General features: G+C 41.8%; 1 protein-coding gene across 2 annotated transcripts in view; it reads left to right on the top strand.

Moving 5' to 3' along the window:
- METTL24 (methyltransferase like 24) overlaps positions 1-13,019 on the top strand; it is a 96,845-nt gene extending 83,826 nt beyond the window's left edge. For both annotated transcript variants that reach the window (XM_019499881.2, XM_059732844.1), the window contains one exon: positions 11,706-13,019. In XM_019499881.2, the coding sequence (XP_019355426.2) occupies positions 11,706-12,020 (315 nt within the window). In that variant the 3' untranslated portion in view covers positions 12,021-13,019. The remainder of the gene's footprint in view (positions 1-11,705) is intronic.
- The last annotated feature ends 7,034 nt before the right edge of the window (positions 13,020-20,053 follow it).

Here is a 20,053-nt window from a genome sequence, read left to right as displayed (position 1 = left end):
CATAAAATGCTACTATCATAAAACCTGTCCATGAACCAATAGAGTCCAGAGTGCAGTTATTTTCTGCTCACAGCAAACTGCCATCTCCTGTGTTCCTGTAGCTTATGATTTGATTCAAGGCAGTGTTCATATGGAAACATTGCAGTGGTCCAAGTGACAAAGGCTTATGTGATAGGACAGAGGACTACATATGAGAGAAGGTCACAACCTCCTGACCACAGCATCTGAGAGTCCATGAAAACAATGTTAACTTCAGCTAATTCAAAACGGTGTTAAAATGTTTTTGTCAACTTCTTTTCTTGTCCAGGGAGGTAATGTGGATGACCAAGTAACTTTGTCAATTTTTTCACCAATTAAAGCTTCCAGATTAAGACTAAGTGGGAGACATATCAGTTTAAGATAATCCACTGAAGAAAGGATTTAAAATGAAAGAGCTCTCAAAGCCTTTAGCATCTCCACTGCAGCTCTCAGATGGCCATTTGTTATACTAGTATAAGTTCTCTTTCTTATTGCTCTCTAAGTGAAATAAATAGATAAAGTGTTCGTGGGGCATTTGAACACTTACCTATAATTGACATTATTAATGGACTCTTCCCCTGTTTGACATACTTCTTTCAGCTAGGGTAGTCCTTCAGGGGACCATTAATGGCACTGGGCAAACTGTTGCTGTATTGATAGTTCGCCATCAGAGAAAGTTAAATTTTCTTGACGTTACTATAAGGCATTCTCAATATTTGGATTTTAATTTATGTTGTAAAATGTGTTGAGGCTGTAAATATAGTGTTCTTTTTCATTCAAGATTCTCATGGCAAGATTATAATTTCCTTTTTAAAGACATCCCTTAAAGTTTCACCCACCTGAAACTTGAGAGCCCAGTGTGTCTACAGCTACCAGGCAGATCCTTTTCCTTCTGTGCATTGATCAGAGGAAAAAGAAATGGTCTGAAGGGGTGTCAAGAGAAGAGCATGCACTCCTTGAGCTTTGCTAACAGGGTAACTAATATTCCTTCAATCATTGATTACAGCCCTGGTGAAGGGAGAGAACATGGCACTTAGCAAGGAAATAAAAGAGTCTCAAAGCACAAATTGTTGGTGTAGGTGGAGAGAGCAGAAAGCAGGCTGGAAAAGAATGGCACGGAAAAGAAAGAGGCGCATAATGAAAGATTGCATAACAAGGAAGGAAAGGGGAGTCCACTTTCTTGCCTTGAAAGTTGTTGGCAAAATATAAGAGCATCCAGAGCCCCTGTCTACTGAGGTCATCTTAAAATTAGATTCTGCATACAGATAGTAGAAGGCACTCAGTAAAGAATAGACCTTGTCTCGTCAGGTTGCTGTTATGGAGTAGAGGCGATCAGCCAGGGTCTCCCTCTCTCTCTCTTCTGAAAGGTTCCTTAGCCCAGCACCATGTTGCAGCAGGGCTGTTTGAGACTGATGCTTCCATGCAGGTTCACAACCTAATAACAACCCAATAACATTGGTATGTCCTCATCGTATGCTGAAGAGCCAATCCTGTTGAAAGGCAGGGATGCTATCTGTCTGGCATGCAATAAATTTGCCATCTCTCTCTCTGCTACTCTTTCCATATGCTGATGAAGTGCTGCAAGCTAAGTTGCTTCCTCCACCTATTTACTCTCAATTGACTCTTTTCTACAGGGAACTTTAACTGGTATCCAGAGGGCACCACATATCTTAAAATCCCCATTAACCCTGATAGTCTTGAAATTATCAAGGAAACTGATGTCTCATCTCTGCGATTTGAAGTGACACATAGTTGTGAGCAACTCATTACTTGTTACAAGGGTACTGAATCAGAGTACTGTATATGCTAAGCCTTAGATGCTTAAACTTCTCTCCCCACAGTCTTTCCTTAGTTATTCATACGCTGTATTTGAAGGGTTGTTTTGTTTTTGTTTTTGGGGGAAAGCGGGGGGGCACGACTGGTAAATACTGCAGTATTACTTCAAGAGGCTTAAATATTCAGTAAACTTAAAGACTTCATATTTATAATGATTCAATCAGCTATTAGATAAAAGTGCCAAAAAAGCCTTGCTGAAGCACCCGATCTATACAGATGTTGGGTGAGCTGCGTCCAACTAACACGATGCCTCTTCTGGGCATGTGCTGAGCTCAGCAATTGGAGGTGTATAGAGTTTAAAGTAAAATGCCATTTAAACATTTATTTTTTACGTCTGTAAGCAGCCGTGAAAATGTGATCATGCTTCTAGCAGTAAATAGAGGTTTCTGAGCTGAAAACACTGTTCAATGTAGAACAGTAGGAGATTTTCGTTGCTGTTTAGACTTTTGAGATAGATAAATAAATCTTGTCTGCAGCTCCACATACTTACTTATTTTTAAGGGGCTTTTTAAATATCAGAATGGGATGCAGGGATAGGCAAAGTCTGACTCGTGGGCTGAATTTGGCCAGTGGTGGACGCCACGTCCCAGCAGCTTCTGCTGTGGTGGCTCCTTTGGCTGTTGCTGCCAGCCCCAGCCCCTCTGCCCAGGCACCCTGGCCCATCTGCCCTGCACCCACCACTGGGGGTGGGACCTGCACGGGCAGGGCATGTGGCTGGGATGGAGCCATAGCTGGGACGAGACAGGCAGGTGGGGTTGAGGAGACCCCGGGATCTTGGGGCAGTGACAGTGTGGGGCCAGGGCAGAACTGTGATCCACTGCCCGCACACCCCTGTGACAAGCACGGGTTCCATGTGCAGGGGATGGATTGCGGCTCTGCCATGGCCCTGCACTGGCCCTGACTCTGGATCAGCTCCCCACCTAGCCACACACCCTGTCTGCACTCCAGGATGGTCTCCATGGAGAGCCCAGCAGCATGGGCTGTGACAGCATGGGGTCAGGGCAGAGCCCTGGTTCTGTGGCCCAGTGTTGTCACGGCCTTATGCTCCTGGGGTCTGCCTGGAGGCCGGCTGGGAACTATGTGGGTAGGGGTTGCTGGGAAATGGAGACCAGCCACTAGCCAGATCTGCCATTTTGCTCACCCCTGGTAAAGTGACTGGTTTTTGTTTTAATCTTTAGTATCAAATATGTCTCTCTACTTTTCAGCACCCACATGTTGAATCTTGGCTTTGTCTGTAGAAAATTAGGGCTTATAGGAAATAACTTGAAATAGACATTGACCCAGTAAGCCATCTAACTTCAGAGTCATAGAAGCTACCAGCCACATATATTGATGTTTTCTTCGAAAGCCTGGATGACTAGATGATAGGCTTAAGGGCTGAGACAAACCAACAAATGTCGAAAAGGCACTTTCAGAGCTTGTCTTGTGGAGTTACCCCTTCGAAGACTTCAAATCTCAAATGCAAAAATCCTTTGTTGGGCTGCATGATGCTGGATGCGGCATATCTTGACTTCAGCTCGTTGGAGAGGAAAACATTCAGAACTCATTTTTCTCTACCACAGTTGTCAGAATGTGGCCTGATTATATGCTATATCTCAGGGGTGGGCAATTATTTTGGGCAGAGGGCCGCTTACTGAGTTTTGGCAAGCCATCGGGGGCCACATAACAGTCAGCCCAGGGCAAATACATATTAATTTTCTAAATTTTTTAGGGGCCCACAGGCCAGATAGAATGGCCTGGCAGGCTGCATCTGGCCCCCAGGCTGCATTTTGCCCACCCCTGCTATATCTAATAGATAGATAGATACATATAGGGGAAATCCATTTCTACTAGTAACCTGAGTTCTTTCAGTCAAATTTGTATCTTTTGCTCAAAACAGAGAACCTGTGGAAAGAGTGGTGGTATCAAAAGTTTAACAGTGAACAAAATGCTTTGTATTTTTAAAAAAAGAAATCTAGTCATCATAAAAAGTGCTATAATTTCCCTGAAGACCACATGAATTGTGCACATCTTAAGGTAATCTATTTTCCCTGATTTCTTTTTGGTTGTACACAACAGTTAGTATGCAAACTCTGTATATATAGGTTTTCCTCTTAACTCTTTCACCAGCACTTTGCAGCAAAATATCCAGCTGATGTCAGTTCATTTCTTGTGGCTGTGGCCAACTTTCCAAACATGACATTAAGTTTAATCTTTACAAAACTTATAGCCAACTTTGTTATAGAGCTCCTGTTTTTCACTGTTGCAGATCTGCACTATCACTTACCTCTGTCCCATCAAGGTGCCTAAACTTGAGGGGGCAGGGGCTAGGGGGCAGTGTTTGGGCACTTAGAACACGGAGCAATCAAGGTTACATGTGAAGAGGTGGTAGATGACCAAAGATTGCATGCTCTTTCTTAGTCTATCTGAGCAATGTAAAGCACTAAAAAAATGGAATGGTAGAAGAAAAGCTTCTGGTCTGTGTGTTCCTTGCATTCCCTGCTAGCTTCACATGTTCTTTCCTAATCTTTCCAGTATGGGTTTAATTGAAGCAGTTACTGTGCTTGGCAATTCATTTTATACTGCAGAAAAAATTGGTTAACTACCATATTTCATGTCAGTCTTGTGAAGGCAGCACAGAGTGTGCAGACTGCCTGCTGTTCAGCCAACACAGCTACAGCGTTTTTCACTCTTTTTGACAATAACTGTAAATCTTATCCTGATAAAGGACATCAGACTCTGTTGTTGCGTGTGTGTGGAGGGGGGAAGATGAGGGAATGAAACCATTTTGTTCTGAGAAGTTTTAAAAATAATTTGTTTCTCCCTCTGTGAATGTTATAGCAGTCTACTCAAGATAAAGCTTGTGTGGTTTCTAAGGCGCTGTCAGGCAATCATGTAGTGGTCACACCTTGCTGGAAACACAAGGCTCCATGTTCATAAAGGCTTCATGCTGCTCTTGCAATGGCAGCTGAGAAAAACCCAACCTTGCTTATCTGTTTCCACTACAGATGCCCTAAAACCCCATGTGCTGTAGCTCTCAATCTCATACCACAAGCACAATCTCATTGTATTTTCTGGTTTAGGGTAAATAAGGATTTGAGGCTGCTGCTGAAATAATAAGAGGGATGTGGAGCCTGTATAGTTACATCCAAGCTTGTCTATAATTATATTAAAGTGTGGATTTGTAATGTGATAGTGCTCTTGCCTGATACATCACTTGAAAATTAGTTAAGGGATATGTTCTCCTGGTCTTCATAATTCAGTTATTTTTCAAATTATTATGTGGTTTTTTTACTTTTAAGTGCTCTTGAACCCAAGGTTACAGGTTGTCTGCATGCCACTTTTGCCCTAATGCATACACACCATTTTTAATTAAATGATCACACAATATCTTTGACATGGGATCTTTGATATTCAGTATATTCGAGAGAGAGTGCTTGCTTAATAAACCCAATATTTTGTAGTATTTTACTTTGTTCAGTTTGTGCTCCCATGCCTTATTAATTGTGCAGCATTGAAACCTTACTATGAAAATTGAATGATCAACTTTTCTATGGAGTTTCAGATGATGATCATCCCATGTATTTCAGTGTATTACAAAAGTTACTGCATTTATTTTCACCACAACCCTATTTAAAGTGAGGTGCTGATTTCTCTCAGGCTTGGAGGTGATAGCAAAAATATCCATTAATTTTGGCCTCCCAATATCAGACATTTGGGGAACTTTTACACAAGCTTGGGGGTTGGAGGGAGCATCAGAGGTCCTCTACTTAATGCACTGCCATGCCTTGTGTATCAGCATCCCTGTGCTTAAAAATGGTGGCGGGGGCACTTAAATCGAAGCTCATTCAACGAGCTTTAGATCAAGTGCCCTCACTGCCAGTTTTAAGTGAAGGGTCACTGATACACGAGATGCAGGAGACTGCTGGAGCGTGCCAATTGGCACGCTCCAGCAGACTCTATTGATCCAGCGCGTCAAATTCCAGCACGTCGAAACAGCCTCTGCACTTGTGTATAAGTGCCCTTGGTTTTCAGGACACTGGTCATGTTGGTCTATATCTATAAAGCACCATTGTCCAGCATCACTTAGGAACTTTTGTTGAGCCAGGGTTATCTGCTTCTCCAGGACAGCAGTTAAATATCTTCACTTTCTTGGGCCAGCCGGTTCAAATTCCTTGATTTTTTTTTTTTTTTTTTCTGAGTGTGTGGCTCCCATTTGGTCTACTCCCCCCATAGTTGCTGCTCTACTGGCTCCTGGTCTACTTTGGGTTCATCGTCCAACCTCACTCTCTACAGTCTGACAGGCCCCTACTCCTAGTCCTCCCTCCATGCTCTGAGTTCTCGTTGGATGTCTCACTAGCTCTCTTTCCCACACCTCCTTACCCAGCCTGTTTCAGTGTCCCTTATTCTGTCTTCCCCACTTCCCTGGATCCAATTTTACTCTGTGGCTGCTGTGCGGGCCAGGTGCAGTCCAAGGCCCTTTTTTCGTGCGGTGGGCTGTGGCCAGCAGCCCGGACACGCCGGGTCGGGGAAGGCAGGCGGCACGCTAGAATTAGGCACGGACGCGTAGTGGTTGATTTAAGATTATTTTACTTACACCGAAGATGGTCGCGGTGCAGGCAGGAAAACTTGCTTGAGTTGCAGTTACAAAACAAAACAAAACTCAAACCTGCAGAACATGAGGGTATGTCGCAATGGGGTTTTGGCAACGGGAAGATAAACAAAAACCTCGAGAGTACGTAGCAATGGGGTTTCGGCGACGGGAAGATAAACCTACAGGACTCAAACCCGGGTAGAGCTCTGGATTCACTCACACGAAGTTTGCTAGGCTCCGTGGAATTTGCGCGCAGGGAAGGGTACGTCGAGGGATCAGGCGGCAATGGGGAGAGGCGAGAGGTTGATCAGACCCCTATAGCCTTCTTGAGATACACGCTGGGTCCGATAGGCTCCGCAGCGCTTAGAGATCTTCACGAGACGTGAAGTTCTCCTCCTCCTGATAGTCGTGGAGTCCTCCAACTTGGGCGGAAACCGCTTAAGCCTCTTATACGGCTAGCAAGCCAATTGCTAGCCACCACGTAGGAATAATTTAGAACTGGCCAATAGTGGGGCACAAATTTGAATACAAATGGCGGGAACTCCTTGCAGCACGCATTTCTTTTTTTGCAACTAAGAAATGCACCCTGCAAAGAAACCTACGAGTGGCAGGAAATAATTTAGCAGTGCCGAAGTGCACACAAACAAAAATCACACCCTCGGGTTGTGACAACTGCCAGTCCTAAGCCAGCTGCTAGCCTTAACCTCATTCCCAGCCAGTCCAAATTTGGTCTCCATTGTCTGAATCCTGCTGGTGCCAGTTTACCTCTCCTACCAGCCACCTTTTCCAGTCTTTATATCAGTCTGCTTCCTCTGTTCCTTCCCATTCTGCCCTTCCCTCCCACCAATCTAATGCTTGTTGTTTCAGAAGGAAATCAGACCCCTGGGTATCAAGTGAGTTGCCCAGTCTGAGCCTCCTAGGACCAGCCTGGGTATCAGCTGAGGATCCAGGAGAGCAGCAGTGCTTGGCCTGGCCTGATATGGTGTAGTCTACAGCACTCTAGAGCTGCACTTGCAAGGAACATCCCAATTAGAAAAAAAGATGGAGGGCAACAGAACCAGTGAAGAAGAAAAAAGGAACATTTCATGTCTGTATGCCTGGGCACTGTTACTTTTTAAGTCTTTTCAGGTGGCATTCAGATCTTAGAGAGTCTTGCCATTAACAGCAATACGACTTGGGCTAGCATCTCATTAGGTTCCCTTACTGTGGTTTCAATTGCATAAAGCATGTGTGGGGCTTTATAAAAGCCCTTGATAGAACGGTGGTATGTAACCTGGAAATGAGCTCGCAGAAGCTCCTTTCTGGGTCTTGGCTGCTAAGATGCAGCCACCTCATCTGCCTATTGCAAACTGCAGCTGCACGTTCATTTTTGGAGTTTAATAGTTGCAGTAGCTTAATTCTGGGAACACAAATATTCTTAAGAGTTAATGGAATAAAAAAATTGTGCCAAAATGACAGCACAAACTGAACTGCCAAAAAAAAAGAAAAGAAAAAAGATTACCATATGGACACTTGAGAGGAGCACACATGTCTCTTCCTTGTGCAAGAAATCCTTTTCTTTTTAAAGACCTAAATCCACAGCTGTGGATTTACTTGTGAAGACACTGAATTTCTCACATAAATGATGACAAGCTCCACTCAAGTCCTTTTTTTATATAAAGTGAAAAGATTGCTTTAAAGTTACTCCTGAAAAGCATCTAAAGGCTTTCATGCTGGAAGATAGTCCTTTTGTTTTTTTTCAAAAGCGCTTACTAAAACATTGTAGCAGAATGTAGATAGTATATTTCTTCATATCTTTTCAATTGGCAGAGGAAATATCTTTTTCTTTTTGGCCTGATCAGTATCGCTATTTTCCCAGAAAGGTTCAAACTGTTGTTTGTAAGCATACAGTGCATGCAGGGACCTTGTAAGTGTCTTTCGGTGAAACTGCAGTAATGGAATACGTAACCATAGCAACCCTAAAGACTAGAAAATTGCTGTAGTCATGAACTGGGTATAGCTTAATTTTCATTCCCAACTGCCTATCCCTTATGCATGGCTTTGTATACTGACGTTACAAATGTGCTGGTTAATTCCATTGCCCTCTTTGACATGTGGAATATACAGAAAAAGGCAATTGAGAAGATGGATGAACTAGAAGTAGATTAAAAAGTGCATGCCAGTGGGTGCGTCTACATGTTCATTAGTGCGCCGTAGTTACTGTGCATTAAGTTTAGTAGTTGCATAACCAACTAGTAAATCAATGTGTAGTAATTGGCACTACCTGCACAGTAGCAATGGCGCATGACTTTTTAGTGATGCTTACTGCACAGTAGCCTAATACTACTGCACAGTAGCGTATTAGCATGGGTTTTGCCCTCCATGCTACTGCGCAGTAGAATTAGGCTACTGTACCATTAGCATCTTGTGTATAATACCCAGTATGTATTATACTTGAAATGATTTGGACACTACTTATAACCACCTCTTCATGTGATTTGCCTTACATTTTGGTCTTGTTCATCAGAGACCACTGTCTGACAGTCTCTGGTAAGAGGAAAGGTGAACGGAAGCAGGAATAAAAAGTCTTCAGGGGAAAGCAGTATTCCATATATGCATATTCTCTTGTAAATACTGATGGCCAAATGCTTTACAATCCTAGAACTGCTTTCAAGCCTTAGTAAGCTGTCAGGTATTTGTTTACATTTTTGAATGAATTTATTGCCTGGGAAAGTGAAGGGCAAATTGTACCTCCTATAGCCAAACCATAGTAAAGACAACAGTTGTGCAAGACCCCTCACAGTTTTGCCTGCACATCTCATTCCTAAATTGCAGTGCTCCTGCTGCTCTTGTTAGAGGCCTCTTCTCAGTGAAGTGCCAGTTATGCTGCAGAAAAAAACTGAATGTACAAGTTCTTGAATGCAAAATATGTGACTGGCCCTAACGTCTAGGGCAGAGTGTACGTAGGAGTCACAGGGCTAGTCTGTACTACCAAAGCACTGGCAGTGGTACTATACCAGGAAAGCCCTCTGGTAGAGTTGCAGCTTATACCAGCAAAAGAAGTGGCTCTAACAGAAGAGAGAAACCATTTCCTTATACGCTGTTAGGTACATGGACCCTTGTTAATAGGAGTTAACTAAATTGCGGAGGTAGTTTAGTGAGAATCTCTCTTCTGCCTATCTCCCAAGTGACATTGCTTGACAGTAAAAATTTGGAGTGTTGACTTGGCAGCAGGGCAAAGTGGGGCTCAGAACTGATCTGGGCAATTGGGTAAGCAGTTTCAAGGTCGAGTGTTTGACTCCCTCCTTTTTTCGTGATCTAAAGATATACAAGTCAACTGCAACTTCTTTGAAGCATTCTGGTTATACTTGTGTCGTGGAAACACACGCAGCATACTTTTGGGTCAGGTCAGCAGAAGCTTTTATTTAAAAGAAACTACAGCTGTAGGGGGAGTTTTAAAGTGACATGGAATTTCCAAGCACTTGGAAGGGGTCCCCCCCCAAGAGCAAAATCAGGAGGCTTATATATTTTTTAACAGTCGCTTACAACTCACGTGATCATATAGTGAAATTAGCATGAAAAGCGTCTATAATATTACTTCATTATTTTTTTGCTGTAATCAGGATGGGAACTAATGGGGGAGACGAGGTTAGTTTATAAACCTCCTTGTACCTGGAAATTAACTTTGTATATACTTTTTTTGCTACCTTTAAGGCCGCGGTGAGCGAAGCAGTTGCAGAAGAGTTACAGAGAACAAACACTTGCCCTTATCTGTTCTACTGTACAGAGCCGGCAATTCTCCACAAAGCGGTTATGTCATCTTGTAACTAAAATAATCAAAGTTTAAGGCATATATTTTTTTTGATTCCACACTTGCATCAGTCCATGCCTGTTACTGGAACCTACTCATTTGCTATAACTTCATCTCTTCACAACATGGACTCAACATGGACTCTATTTGCTATGGCTCATCTAATATACAACAAGCATTAGATGCTGCTGAAGCTGTATAAAAAGAATAAAATAAGGTCAAGGGGTCTGAATATATAGATGCAATATTAATCTGCTCTTTTGGTGTTTCTAACTGAAGTCTGAAGTAGCTATTTCTGTTTTTACTGGGTAGAAACAAACAAATGGGCAGAAAGCAGCAATGTGGGTGAAATAGTCCTAGAAAAGACCTGGTGAAAATATCCCGTTTTCTCCTACTGAGTGAAGTTTGGCCCTTTAGCTTGTGAGTATAACCTTCCATCTTGCAACATGGAAGATTGTATTGTGTATGGACAGGAGGAGAGGCCAGAACCTTGATTACATCCTTACTTTTGTTATATATTAACCCCCCCCCCCCGCCCCCCAAATAAGGTAGCTGTATTTTTGCCAATCACAGTGGGCACATTAATTCCACCTTCCCTGAAACGCCTCTACACAGTCTTGCCATCTTATTTGGGAGAAGTTTCCCATTACATTCTGCAGTCACATTATCCTCCTTTTGAAACTTCCCTTGTAACTGCTATCTATGGGATGCCTACAAAACCCTTGACAATAGCTAAGAAGCTGTGATCACAAGCCACGAGCTGAGTATGGTAGTCAGCTCATTGAAAGCTTATGCTTTACTTGTCTGTATGCAGATGCCTGTTTTTATAGGCTTACAGTGGAAGCTCTTTGGGGCAGAAATAATTGTGGTGTATATGAACAAAATCGTAACAGGGCAGTAATGGCATGACCAATCACCAGCAGGAGCAGCTATTTTTGTGCTCTTCCCCAGCTGCAATGCTAGCACCCAGGGCTGCTGCCCCTGTTGTCCCCCATCAGGTACACTACTGTGCATTGTACCTAATACAGTACTACCTGGGTTCCTAGCTGGGGTCACAGGTACTGGTGCTTTTTCAATCGGTAATTGGTTGAGGCTGCATGATTTCTTAAAATGAAATATTAAAAGAAAAGCAGGATTTTAGAGCTCTTTTCCTAGCAGCATGTATTTCTGATCTCAGGCTTTAGGTACTCATAGTATTTGTAAAGGGCTAACAAACCACAGCGATATGGAGGACTGCGTTAGTAATCTCATCAGAATCTCAGTACAGCTCATTTCATATGGGGATTTGGAGGTGGTTGGTTGCTGTGAACAGACAATTACGAGACTTGAAGCTTTGTTTTGCCCCTAGGAGGTTCTGGGATTTTAAACAAAAGCAACTCTACAGAAGAGTAATTAAGTGTATTGTAAAACTGAATAAGCCACTTCCAGACATTGTTATCACCAGTAATTGCCAAGTCATTTTTCATGTAGTAACTAATTTTGTTACAGATTGATATCCTTAAGGCAGATATGGAGAGTGCTGAGTGGAAAATTTTGGAAAACCTGATCCTGGAAGATATTGTTGAACAGATAGGACAGCTGGTCTTTGAAGTCCACATTCATTGGCCTGGATTTGAGGTTAGCGGCAACGACAGCACCGTGGTTCGATACTGGTACAGCCTCCTCAAAGAATTAGAACTGAAGGACTTCAGGCTCTTCCACACTTACAAAGACTTGTCTAAGCCACAGATGTTTCTGAAAAAGGAAGCCTTCAATGCAAGTAGCTCTTATATACTAAGCTGGGTAAACACAAGATGGAAATAGCAGACAGGAATTTATTACATGCAATTCTGATTCATTCTGCTTAGTAGTATTATTGAAGATGACATTAGAGCAACTGGTTAGTTACTTAACTTGCGTACACCAGCTCTACTAACAAAATGAACTTGTTCTGTTCCTCAGCAAAAAATGGAACAAAAGTTAGATGCTGTACTAAAGGATGAAAAATCTTTTGTATGGCATCTCACCATAGGTTGCACTGTTAGATACGAGGGAGAGGTATTTTCTAATGGTTTGTTTGAAATGGTTAACAGAATTAATTTATGAGTCTGCTCACATGGCTGAGAGTTAATTCCTGCCTTCCCAAAGCACATTAGGGAGAGAGAATCCCTGCTGGGTAGTGAAAATTCCTCTTCAAGCATTGTCTCAGCAATTAATATAACAAATGGCAACACATGCTGCTTAAAAACTTTTCATGGATGAACAGAAGTTACTTGTGGTGGCATTCCCTTAAGTGATTGTATTTTTTAAACAGTACAAAGTCAGTCAAAAGTACAGCAATGGTTGTGAAGGCTGTTTTTTCTTGCAGAAAGCTATTATTTAAAAGGGACTGCAACTGGAAACTAAGTCAGTGTGAGCATGGAAATATAGATTTAAAAAATGCTACACCTGCCTGTGGATGTAACTATATTCCCCCTTCACCCCTGCTTATACTCTTTGGCCCAAGTCCATCTTCTGCACTACTACGACCAAGTCTAAATCAGCCAACCAGCCTTTCTGGTCTCTCAGGAGTGCAACCGCTGTGTGCTACGGACTTGGACAACACACATTAAAATGCCCAGGGAAGTCACTCTACTCCCTTTCTCCTCCTCCTCTCTCCACCTCAGATTACCAGAAGCACAACACAGGAATGTACATGTATTTATAGGTCTGGCCCAGGATCTCCAATACAATACATTTTCAGAAAATCAAGGATAGGAGATGGTTAAAGCATTTGTGTAAGGATTTTTTTGACATTAAACATTGTATTACTTCTTAACACAAGCTGTTTCCATTGATTTGTTATTTCTTTAACCTTGTTTCCCCAATCTGTTCCCTCCTACTTCTTTCCTCAGTTCTTTACATTGCTTTTAATCTTTCCTTTTCCCCATATTTTACTCTGTCCATTTCACTCTCCTCTCTCCCTTCCCATAATCCAATTTTATACTTCCTCCTATTCTCCCCACACCCTCCACAAAATTCCCATTCTCCTGGTGTACTTCATCCTGCGTGTGTGGTACCAAATCTGCCCACACATGCTTTGGCTGCTTGCTGAGCTAACGTACAGCTCTCCTAACAATTGTATATACTGCTTGAATTGGATGCCTAACTACACAGTACCCCCAGGACCATTAACTACTGTCCCCCATGTATATTGTTTATTCTTCTCCACCCTTCTGCTTCCCCCACCTCCCTCAGCCTTTGGAGGCTCCTTGTCTTCATGCCAGCAATAACAGTCTCCCCTCCTTTGCTTGGCTCTTCCTCCTAGAACAAGTCAGTAGCCTGATGAGTCCCAGTGTGGTGGATCACCTTTTCCTTCTTTCCTTTCCACGTTGCTGCACAGTGCTATCTCCCTTGGTTCCAATCTCACTGGGAACATAGGAACCATCACAAAAGAAGCAAAAACCCTGAATATGTCCATTACAGAATAATGTGTCTATTGCAGAGAAGCCTCTCAATGAAAGACTGCCTTAGGCTCTGATGCATATGTGTTTACAGCCCTAGCAAAAATTTTAAATAAAGCTTTATTTGCTGTACAATCCTGTTTATCCTTTTTGTTTTTCTTTAAATTTTACTAAACTCTTTGTCACAATGTTATTCAAATGCCTTATGCAGCTTTACAGTTTATTTTCCACAAATGCACTAAAAAAAGCCTCTTCATGTGTGGGAGTAGCATCTGAGCTACCTGGTCTTTCAAAAGAGGAAAAATAAGATTAGAATACTGCATCTTCCTCCTACTTACCTTTTACTAGTTTGTCTGAAGGAGTCTCTAATACATGCTCAGAAATGTAACTCTTTTTTTGTCTCTTATGTAAATGAGTCTGGGCAGCAAGGAGGCCCAAGTTTCTAGATTGCAGCCTCAGTACTTGGTTTTACTTATTACGGGCAGTATTCAGTTTCCCTGAATCTAGCCTGCATCCAAACAGCAGTGCTCAGAAATCATTCAGAACAAGCCTTGGAACAAATGCCTTTAAGTGCATGCTTTGGTTAGACTGGTCTCCCAAGAACTACACCAGTGGGAAAAACCCTATAATCAAGAACTGCTCAGGCTGATTTTCCTATATCAAGGAGCTCCTTTCTGTTGGAGACAATCATCTTTGACTGAGAGACTGCTGATATATATATTGTCCAATAAGATGCTTTAGGGTGGTGCAGTGATTCTGAAGTAGGGTGCCATGCAATATTAACACTGTTAGGTGTACAAACATCTACTTGCAGTTCACACGATAAACCCAGAGATTTCCAACAAGAATGCATAGCGTCTGAGCAGCCGTGATCTTTCTGAGTTCTTTGCAATGAAAAAACTTCTTTATTATGTTTCCATAGTTCAAAATTGAGAGAATGTCAGCTTTTATGTTTCAAAGGGGGATTTGAACACCGCCCCCCCCCAAAAAAACAACCCACACACGCACAAAAAACCCCCAACATTCCCAAAGAAATCAGACTTCCCAAACTATTTCTTAGTACAATGGTCACATTTAATATACTCTGAGAATATTTGAGCCTCCATTTTTTCAGACTGGGATGGTAGTAATAACACCTGAATTTATAAGTCAGTGTTTAAAGAGGGAAATATTTAAACACTTGTACTGCCCAGTCTCTTCTACTGGAATAGCTTTAGGGTAAATAGTGTCAGGCTAGTAGCTTGAGAGCAGGAGCTAGAAATTATAAGTGAACCATGTAACCTTGTTCAAGCATCACAGTAAAGGGATGCACAAGTTTAAGGACTGTCATTTACTGCTCTGATAAAACCAGCAGCTTAGTTACAGAAGTGGACTGAGCTTATAGAAATGGATTGAGTGTACACCAGACTGTTTTTAGACTACACGGAGATAATCTTTTGGTTGAGATTCCCTAATAAAATGAAAAGTGGCTTGGACAGCAACACAAACACTGGGTTTTGTGCTAGAAGACTAGCAACTAGTGAGTGTTAATGAGATCCTACCCAAGGTGCCAGCCTCTTAGCACAGTGGAAATAGTAATACACTTTTGGGAAGAATGTGGGCAAATGTAGTTTCCTCCAAATCTTCAGGCCTTCATCTTCAGTGTGTCTGCTTATAGCAGCAATACACCTAATATACAACAAGCATTAGACTCTGCTGAAGCTGTATAAAAAGAATAACATAAAAAGTCAAGGGACCTGAATATGTAGATGCAATAATAATCTGCTCTTTTGCTGTTTCTAGCTGAAGGCTGAAGTAGCTATTTCAATTTTTACTGGGTAACAAACAAACAAAACATAAACAAATTGGCAGAAAGCAGCAATGTGAGTGAAATAGTCCTAGAAAAGACCAGGTGAGAATATCCTGTTTTCTCCTACTGAGTGAAGTTTGGTACTGTAGCTCATGGATGCGAGTGAACCCAAGAAGAGCTTGAGGCTGGTATTTAGGTCCTCCCATCCCCATTTAGTCAGTCTATTTCACTTGGAGGTAAATCTTAGGAGAATGAAAGCCCCCCCAAAACCTTTCCATTTGCTGAGTATTGAAATGACAAATACTTTTATTTGAAAACGTTTTTTAGATTTCTGTTCCATGTGATCAGTGGAACAGTAATCTAGAAGCCACTCCAGGCAAAGTGCATTGCTTTGCCTGACTGCTCCTAAAGGGCAAATCTATAATAGAGTCAGCAAGATACCAAGTGATGACTATAGAGCACAACAGGTTGTCATTGTTCTAGCTTTGTGGGTTTCATGTTTCAGTGGAGGTAAGTGTATTTGAGTACCTGATTTAAGGAGAACTACCTATTATCTTACAGTAGCAAAGGGGCTTATTAAGAAAACAGTTCATGGCTTGTGTTTTTGGAAGTGTGTAATTACAACTTCAGAGCCTTATAATGCTGTTCCTTTTATTTCACAGTTTTGTTTTGCATTTGTAGTGCCCTGATGTAATTTGTTGGAATGACTAGTTATGCTGAATGCCAGTTTACAACTTAAAAACATTCAGTTCAACATAGAGATGGCTTGTGTACTGAGCTGGACAGTGCAATATTTGCTGCAGTCATGCCAAGTAATAACTACCCCTTAATAGGACACCAGCTGAGGATAGATTTAACTATTTGCTGTCGCAACTGTCTATGTGCAACCTTCTCATAGCTGTACAGTGGAGGCCTAGCATGTGTTTTTGGATTTTGTAGCTTACTGCTGTTTTTATGGTGACTTGGTAAACGTAGTGTTAGTATGTTCACAGAAGACTGTGGTAGAGACCTTAGGATAAAGCCAGTCAGTGGGAACTGCCCCACTTCAAACTGTGTGTCATTTGCAGGGTTTAAAATCTGTCAAGGAAAACCAGAAACAATTCTGCTGTTCTGTTTATCTTCAGACTTGCAATTGATGCTCATACAAAGTGATAGACTCTTGAACAAGTCTGTCTTGTATTGCCTGGGTCCACACAAGCAGAACAGACCCCTCTCAGGACTTTGATTCTTCAAGTACAAGGGAAATGTATACAAAAGGTACAGGATGAACTAGCAGCAGCTATGAATGCTGTACCCATTCTGTTAGCTCTGAAACAGCATCTGGCAAAGTAACGGAAAGGGCCAAAAACCCTTCTAAAGCAAGAAGTGACCACCATCAACAAGGGGGAGGGGGTAGTGGGGAGAGGGAAGAAATACAAATGCAATAGTTGCATCTCTTAGCAACTTCTAGGGATCCAATAACTACCAAGTAGCTTGGAAAAGTCCAATTTAGACACTTGTTTCCATGCCTCACCCAGCCACCTGCTTCTGACTAGTCTTACTGTATTCCAGTTGTTAATCAAACTTGTATGCAAGTCAGTCTCAGTTTTAGGTTCAATTTTAGGACAAACAAGCTTTATCCCTGAATAGGTTTACAACAGATGAAGACTATGAACTATTTATTCTCCTTAAAAAATCCCAGAGGAGACTCAACCAACCAGAGAAAGGACTTAAAGAGTTAAATACATTAAAAATGAATATTTTTATTGTATATACAAAAATACCACAAATACAAGAGTCAAGATGGTAGGGGGTTGACTCATAGGTTAACACGGTGTAAAGTAGAGTATGTTTTTGAATGGTTCTATGAATGGACGAAAAAAGGGGGTCCTATAACCAGAAAACCCAGTATGTAACTTTTAAAAAGTAGATTTAGTATAACTTGCTCTCAGTGGATCCAAACCCAAGTTCAGTATATAGATTTGGAAGTCTTGCCATTTTTCTGGGAGAGGAAGTCCTGAACTAACAGAACTATGATGGAGAGAGAAAATTTCATCCACAATCAAAACTGAAGCCACATCTGAATTTTTTGTTAATTACATTTAAGTCATGCTTTTCATATAAAATTGACTCCTGTTTACCTTCTGTCCCATTTTCTTGGAGAAGAGGAGCTTGCTGTGGAGAAACTGAACAGACATAAGTTCATCTCCATGTTGGCCTTGTTTGAGAACTTCAGCAAAAAGTACTTGCCTTCTATTTTGTCTGACAGCTTTTTTGGATTTCATTTGCAACTCCTCCATAGGAAGGAAACATTGAAATGTTTCTGTGCTGACAGGTGGAGCCTAGGGAGCCAAGGGTCAAATGCTGCATGCAGATCTTGAGGCAAAGATCCTCAAATTAACCAAACTAGTTTGCTGTGAGAGTCAGGGCTTGTTTACAGGAAAAAGTTATACTGACAGCAAGGAGTTAAGCTGCTATAGTTATTCTGGAATAACACTTGGATACTTATAGCAACACTTATGTATTCTTTGACAGAATATAAATTTGCTTTGGAAATGATCTAATGTAACCAGGTGATTTTTTTATTCTAGAACAAGTATTTAAATTATGCTGGTATAACTACAATGCTGCAGTCATGCCAATGCAAGTAAGAGCTTTTCCCAAGTAAGTATTAGCCCAGCACTCCAGCTGAAGGTTGCCAAATTACAGACAGACACCTGTTTAGCAACTAAAACCACTTTAAATCTTCAAACTATGTTGTTGAAACTAGTCCCCTTATAGCTCATGCTGTACACCCCAGCTTTCCAGAGCCTTGAAGAAAATCAAGCTCAATTCGTTGTCACTTTTTATGACACACTACACTAGGTACACATCTAGCAATCTTTCAATTCTTATTTTGAACAGTAAATCAAACATACGTTAGATTTTTAACTTGTATTGCAAGAGACCACTAAGATTAATATCAAACTGTAAAGTAGCCTCAATGTGCTTAAGCCCCAAATGTTACCTGGAAGAATGACTTACCTTTTCAAAGGTAGAAATTTAGAGCAGCTTTCCAAAATTCAACTTGGCCCTTAGCCAAGTTTAGGGGTTTCAAAAAACTAAAAATAGGCTCTTGGTATGATTAATTGGTACAAGGGGAACAAGGATCAGAAGAAAGAGTCAGTAGATTTCAAAACAAGTCTGAAAAGCTGACTTAAAAACACAATATGAGACAGATGCTTAATTCTAAACAAAAATGTTATGTTCAGCACTTTGTACTAAACTAAATCCAGTGAGAGTAAGAAGCAAGCAGCTCCATTCTTACAGACTGGTAATAGTTTTCAGTACATGATGGATATCAAGGCCACCCGCTTCAAGGGAGGCAGCCCTTTTACCAGCAAGTTACATGGGAAGATGTGGAGGTTGGGGGTGGGGTGGAAATCCTACATGAAGAGAGAAACCCAAGTGACTTGGCACAAGACCAAATCCTGAGGGAAGAGCTCAGAGGACATGATTTGTGTAATGGGTCGGGACGTGGGATCTATGGGACGTGTTCAGGTCTATGCAAAATTCTCACTGGTATCCTATCAGCATCTTGGGTTAGTGGCAATATATTGATCATCATATTCCTTTGTACAAGTCACGGTAACTGTACAGGTCAAGCTGTAAGTTCATTAGGAACACATGCTTCAACAAGCGCTCTGTCAAACCCATTATGTTCTTCAGATTTTTTGCTAAGCTACTTTCCCTTGAACTTTGTTTATCTGTCACCCAAGGTTCAGCTGAAAGGCTTCAGAGCTGTCTCCGGCCTATTGCAAAGTACAAGAAGTAAGATAACTCGGGAGGCAGGGAGTGTCAGTAAATATTTATACAGTTGATGGGGAGAAGAAATGTAATCAACAGCCTCTGGCAGGCTTCCATGACAGCGTTAGAAGGTCCTCCAAGGATTAGGGCAGTAAGCAATAGAGGGAAAATGGCAGGTTTTACTGCAGATGTTTGAAACTAATTCATCATCCTCTGGGGAAACGTATAAGGTCTGTGTACACAATTACCAAGGTACTTCTTATTGATTGAGATGTTGTTATAAAACTTATACAGTAACATATTATACATTACATGAATGCTGTATTTACCTGAATCCAGGATGATTTTGAATTTAAGACAACTTCCTAATAATTAGATACTATAAATGGAAAATTATAATTAGTAGGTTATTCTAAATTCAGTTCTTCTACCGCTGCAACTTCGAAATCTGGGGGGATGGGGGAGGAGCAGGAAGCCAGAGCGCCATCTGTGTCCCCCCAACCCTAGCCCCCTGCTGCTTACCTTCTGTGGCACCTGTGGCTCCAGGGCAGTCAGTAGCAGCAGCTCTGAGCCAGGTTGCATTCAAGCAGGTAAACAACATGGGGGGGGGGGGAGGATACGTAGACTGCATGGTCTCCCCTGTGTGCTCCCCCACTGCATGAGCCATCCCAGCCTGGCCATAGTTAGTGGCTCAGCTCTGGCTGCTGCTTACCCCAGGCCAGTACTTGAATCCAAGACAAGGCTCCTTCCCCCTTCCCCAAATGGTGACTGAGGGAAAAAAATACTAGTCTTGGATTCCAATAAATGTGGTGTCACTGCCATGCTTCCATCTACATTGCACTTTTCTTAAACCATCATCT

The sequence above is a fragment of the Alligator mississippiensis genome, chromosome 1 (assembly GCF_030867095.1).
Source record: "Alligator mississippiensis isolate rAllMis1 chromosome 1, rAllMis1, whole genome shotgun sequence".
Classification (NCBI taxonomy): domain Eukaryota; kingdom Metazoa; phylum Chordata; order Crocodylia; family Alligatoridae; genus Alligator; species Alligator mississippiensis.
Note: the sequence above shows the minus strand (reverse complement) of the source record. Positions and strands in the feature narration are given on the sequence as shown.